At 45.7% G+C, this 6,031-nt stretch overlaps 1 protein-coding gene across 10 annotated transcripts in view; it reads right to left on the reverse strand.

Moving 5' to 3' along the window:
• Window positions 1–188: 188 nt before the first annotated feature.
• Window positions 189–6,031, reverse strand: part of stxbp5l (syntaxin binding protein 5L) — a 130,966-nt gene continuing 125,123 nt past the window's right edge. For all 10 annotated transcript variants that reach the window (XM_005743764.1, XM_005743762.1, XM_013913510.1 and 7 more), the window contains 6 exons: window positions 5,401–5,640; window positions 2,829–3,192; window positions 1,425–1,590; window positions 1,176–1,287; window positions 547–767; window positions 189–323 (listed from right to left, as the gene is read on the reverse strand). In XM_005743764.1, coding sequence (XP_005743821.1) covers window positions 282–323; window positions 547–767; window positions 1,176–1,287; window positions 1,425–1,590; window positions 2,829–3,192; window positions 5,401–5,640 — 1,145 coding nt within the window. In that variant the 3' untranslated portion in view covers window positions 189–281. The remainder of the gene's footprint in view (window positions 324–546; window positions 768–1,175; window positions 1,288–1,424; window positions 1,591–2,828; window positions 3,193–5,400; window positions 5,641–6,031) is intronic.

Genomic DNA, 6,031 nt, shown 5'->3' on the forward strand with positions numbered 1-6,031 from the left:
CACACACACACACACACACACACACACACACTTCCAGTTCCATCTTCAGACCTTCAAGTGCCGCCATCTCCTCACCGTCCTTCTCGCTGCAGGTCTAGACGGGGAACTAGCCCGTCCTCATCACTCAGCGATGTGACAGTGTGTGCATGAAGCCAAGCCAGAAGCCATAAAGACAAAGTCACTGTGCCTCTCTTTGAATGCTTTCATTTTTGAAGTGAAAGTCCCGTCGCGGCATATCGTTCCCAGCAGCATGAGGGCAGACCGAGGCCCCCGTCCTGCTATTAGAACTGGTACCACTTCTTGTCCTTGCATTTCAGCATCAGCTGGAAAAGATACAAAAGGACATCTTCTTAATGAGAAGGACTGAAAGCTTGAGAGCATTTCTTCTTATTGCATCGGGGAGTAAATTATTGATTTGCCAACAAGAGAATCATTTAATAACCACTTTTGTTGGCTTCAGTTCAGTTTTTGTTAATGTCTCAAAATCCAAAGTTGTACATTTAGATGCTCTTTATATTTTCACATCATGTTATGTTTCATTTTCACCTCATGAGCGTGCTTGGAGAAGGATTCTGCACTAGTCATCATTAGGGCGGTGCGCTCCTCCAGCTCCCCCAGCCTCTGGCCTCTCTCATCCAGAGCAATGCGCGCCCTCGCCAGCTCGCCCACCACTCCACTAGCGGCGACCTTCATGCCCTCCACTCCTCCCTGTCCAGGGATGTGCTGCGCAAGACTCCGAGAAGCCTTCCCAGCCGCAGCCTCGCCAACTGTTGGAACGAGACAGAGTGACAGGGGTGTGGAAATCAAACGCACCCTGGGGTTCTTCAGACACGCCTCCTAATTTTGCCAACTGACTGTTTGTCATTGTTTGCCAACATTGTGTGCTCGCTCTGACTGCGATTGCCTCGTCTGATACAAGTTAAACTAGTCTGAGTATTTTCAACTTAAGAAAACTTTTAAGGTGTTCTCACATCGCCCCGTCTCACTGCACGACCTCTTATTGGTTAGAGCGAGTGCTAGTCTCACAACCAAAGCCACAAAATCAGCAAGTACATCTTATGTAATCTGCCATGTGCAGGCTAAAGACATTCATGTCTTATTATAAGCAGTATAATATGGTGTCATGCATTCTTGAATGCTTTATATTAAGAAAATAACGTAGACAGACAACGCACAGAGCTCTTCTCTGTCAAAGGTGTGGGCATTTCCTCCAAAGAAGCCTTTTAAAAATCCTCGGTTCTGGGCTTCTGGTGTTTCTATTGGTGTAAACAGCTCTCCCAGCATTTCCTGCAAAAAAAAAAAAAGAATTTTAGAAGTTGCATGAAGGATGTAATCAGAGAAGATGGCAGATAATTCACTGGCCATCAGCAACAGACGGAGGGGATGATTGCCAAATGGCCAATTTTGCCAGCCCTAGTGCTGACCTGCAGGTTATCGCACATCTCCTGGCTGTATGTAATTCTCTGGACCTCTGTGGGGGAGCTGAGATACAGTGCCTGCCCCCCATTGGTGAAGTAAAAGGTTCTTGCAATGCGCATGTCTGTCAGAGGCAGGTAATTGACATCCATGAGCGGTCTTAAGCTGGGCAGACTGTGGGCAGAATGAAAGAGTGAAGAAAGGTAAGAACAGCTGTGTAATAATTACTGAGCTTCAAAAGTAAACTACACTGAACATCAGAATAAAAAGAAAGAAATCATTATTATGTTTCTTTTCTAATCTTTGGTAACAAAGCAGCTTTTCATAGGCTGTAGTCTCAGAGGTAAACTGCACGAATCCGGTCTTTAAGTCTGACGTCATTAGTCAAACGAACACTGCAGCATCACTGAGAGTTACAAACTGTCTAAATTCTTTCACCTGTAATAAAATGATCAGCGTTGCTGCTTTAACAGGTGTAACAATTAAGTTTAACATCCATGAAAACAGGATTTATTACGTTTAACAGAGTTAGAAGTTAGCAGGAAGTTCGCTCGCTAGCTTCCACCTAAACATGATATAGCATGTTCTGACTGAGAGATTTCTGAAAAATTCAAACGTACAGCTCTGCTGTCACTTCCAACATAAATGAAGACAGAAAACTAAACAGCAGTGACGTTTGTAGGGTTACTGAAGTTGGGCTAGCTGCTATATAATGATGTGCTACGTGATCGCTAGCGACACAGCTATGTTAGCCTAGCATAAACACAGTGAAGCTGGAGGATGAACGCTAACTTTTTCCACTCGATAAAAGTTAACGTGAGGGTTCCTGATGGTTAGAGACAAATACAATCACATGGCAGGATGCTGTAAACGGACCAAACTTCAGTCAGGAGAACAACTGAGATAATCCATCCACAATACGAGGTTAGTCATTCATATACTGCTGCATGGGCTGTAGCTACATCGTAAGGGTTTAAACACTGAGCTTTAAAATGAACAGTGGTGGTAAAAACAGAGAGAGTTTTTTAGGGGCTTGTTCAGATTAAATAGAACAAGATACAAAACATGTTAAAAACACAGCAGCCGTAATAAACACAGTAGTTTGGACTCGGAAGCAGGTTCATCACATCATCACTTAAAGACCGGATAGAGCCAGACCATTCAGCATCCACCCAGTGAGTGGCCCTTGCATAGAGTCACATGTAACTCTCAGATTTCCTCTGCACCAAAACGCTCTCACTGACCGGTTCAGATTAAGTATCCTTACCTGTGAAAAGGAAAAAGCTGCTACTGCAGCCACGTTCAGCTTAACAGTGCAAACACAGAGATGATAGCTGCGCTGACAGAGCAGGCTTTAAAGCAGATTAAAACAAACATCTAATAACAGAGAACTCGAGCGGCCGTGGTCATACCTGAGCGTCATGACGTGTCCGTTTGCACAGAAGCAGGCGAGGCACACGCTGTTGCACACAGACACCACGTCAGCCCTCAGCACAAAGGACGACTCTGTGATGTTGTGGACAAACAGGCAAGACTGCGAGGGCATCAGGAACACTTTGGCCTGCCTCTCAGAGCACACCACAGCCAAGTGTCCGTCTCCGCAGGCGTCCTGGGAGGACGATGGCGAAAAGTGGACCAGCTTGCGCCTCCGCAGTCGGTCGGGGTCCTCGGGGGCGTTGTGGTCCCGCCAAACCTCATAGGGGGGCTGGATGAGAGCTCCCATGCAGTCCAAGAAGCTGAAGCGTAACACAGAGCCCTTCAGCATCAGCACCGCTCCTGTGAGTGTGTGAGCAGGAGAGGGACCCAGCACACAGTGGGAGAGAAAAGTCTTTAAAGCTCAGCACAGGATGGAAGACGGCGCTAAGCGTAACATTTCAGTCAAAAAGATGCGTCTATGTTCTCACGTGGTCTTTAAAACTGAGCATGTATGTACAGACCACTGCTGCCAGAGTCCTGACAGACCTCTGCTGTAGGTCTCTTCGAGTCAAAGCGGGGTCCTTCCTTTCCACTGTTGTGATTTTCCCTCTAATACTGCCTGTAATATAACGTTTGTATAGCTATACAAAAAGGACTGAATGATACAAGGCAAGCTTCACAACCGTGTACACTTAACTGCCTCACAAGTGCAACTACTGGATGCAGTAATACATTACTGACACTTTTCAGATGCTGCATTTACTACGTCGGACGTTATCCAATAGACGCCCACAGGAGCACTTTAGAACGAGAGGAAACAATCCTTTCTTCTTCTCTCGAGTGGATCTGTGACCTTCCAGTAATAAGCTCGCTTCTCATAAGTTTAGTCTCAAGAGAAGAGCTGCTGCTTCAAAGGGACTGGAAATTTGGCTATATTGATGTTTTTACTTTGAACGGGAGACCTTTTTTTCAGGAGCAGTAATGCGTCTCTGAGTGGCTCCGTTTTGTGTAGACTGTAGAAACACTGTCCACACTCTGGAGTACAAAATCAAGCCATTTGCAAAATAATGCACGATGCCCATCAAAGTTTCAGTGAAAGAAAATCACGTGTAATTGAAACAAATGAGGCCTTTGAAGCCTCACAGCTTAACACGGTGCATCTGTGCTCTTGGAGAACGATCTCCACTTACTGTAAGAGTCGGCCACACATTTCCTCTCATGTTCATAACGACCGTTTGTGTCCACAGAATTCAAACTGAGTGAAAGATGAGATTTGTTTGGTCAGATCAGTGTCCCGGGGTTTAGACCGAGCTCCATCAGAGCAGCATCAGCATCACTGACGTGATGATAACTTTATTATGGACTGTGGCCACTGTGGGTCGGCTCCAGCTGTTCAGGGTAAACTTCAGTTTCATACAGATCTGTGACGAATCAGTTTCCTCTACGTACCAAATGACCATTTTACTTCAAACGTAATTTTAATGCAGTTTTTCAATGACAATGAATCCACATTTTTGCCTTTTGAAGGCATGTGGTCCTAAACTTTGATCAGCTGTAACGCAGCCTGTGTCGGTGTCTGTGACTCAGCATTTGGAGTCCACGTTGAAAGTATGCTTAGTCCTTGCGCTGCTATTATTAGTTAGGATTTAGTTGAGTTTCATTCTGGTTTTGTTTCTTCTATAATTCCTCATTTATAAGTCGTCTCTTGTCATGTGTTTATTGTCTGCATGTTGTCATGTCCACGTCTCTCCATGTTTTGTGTTCTGTGTTCAGTGTGCTTGGTTTTACTTCCCCCTGCGGCACCATCATGTTCGTTTGTGTCAGCTGTGTTTGCACTTCCCTCGTTACCCTCCTGTGTGCTTCAGTCCGCTTACTGTCCTTGGTCGGGTCGTCTGTTTGTTTCATGCCATAGAGTTTTTGCTCCTACTGTTCAGGTTCGAACCATAGTTCGTTGGGGTCCGTTCCTCAAACACACCGGCTGCTCAGCCGTGACAGCCCGTTTCAGTCTAAGTGATGTTTCCAATAAATTTCATGCTCAAAAAATGTTTCATGTCACTCAGATTTCTTCTTGTTGCAGATTGAAGCTCTACTTGGAACCAACCATGCAAAATATGAATTTTGCCGTTTTTCAACTTTTGATTGGGATTCATTCCAACACATTTGTAATATGAAATCACTGCACTGAACTCACCTTATGAACTCCTAAATGAAGCATTACACTGAAAAACCTGCAGTTCTTGGAGCCTCCACTTCAGGCTGGTTTAGACAAACGTTACAGCAGAACAAGCACGAGTCACCGCCTGGTACAACTATCGCTGTTGGTCTCTGTTGCTATAGAAATATACATGACTCTATCCAGAATATTGTGATGCTTCATTCATTCGTGCTCTCCCATTAGCATGATGGCAAACTGCTGAACTACAGTGAAACTACAGAGGACCTGTGGCCCTAATCATGACCGTATCATAGTGTTGTTGCTTCAGCAGTATCATGTAGGCGGGTATAGTTTAAAGTGACTAATAACTTTGGTACTTCTTGTGGTACTGTTGCAGTATCGGTGGTACTTACCACTTACGCCCATCGTGACAGGCTCTTCCATCCTTTCCTCCTGATCAGTAGGGATGGACATGGGGATGAGCAGCACCACGCCTAAGCTAGTGCCCACCCACAGACACGGGGTGGGCAGGACATCGTTCTTGCGCCCGTACGACTCTCCGAACTGCAGCGTGGTCACAGCCTCTTTGGTGTCGCGGTCAATGCTGGAAACACTGGAGCTGCGCGAGCGGGTGAAGGAGTTTTCACGACTCTCTGCAGCAGCATCCCCAAACACCCGGCAGAGGCACGAAGGAGCGTGACAGATGATGGCGAGAGAGCAAAGAGGAAATTGGATGGAGTTGATTGGAGTTGGATGGTGTAATTGATTTATAAGAAGAGCGGTGCAGAGAACAGCAGCATGGCGGAGGAGAGGGAATGGAGCAATGAGGTGATGAGCAGTTAAAGGGAAAGAAGCACACAGTAAGAGCTTGAGAGGATACAGGTGCTAACGTTCAAAGTGAGCTTTCTGCAGATTTCATATGATGAAGAAATGGAACAAAAATGTCACTGAACAGATGTGAAACACTGAGGAGGGAGAACTCACTGCAGAGACACGGGAACATGTTTACACCACACACACACACACACACACATGCACACACAC

Source organism: Pundamilia nyererei, unplaced genomic scaffold, assembly GCF_000239375.1.
Source record: "Pundamilia nyererei isolate P.nyererei 1_Seehausen unplaced genomic scaffold, PunNye1.0 scaffold00135, whole genome shotgun sequence".
Classification (NCBI taxonomy): domain Eukaryota; kingdom Metazoa; phylum Chordata; class Actinopteri; order Cichliformes; family Cichlidae; genus Pundamilia; species Pundamilia nyererei.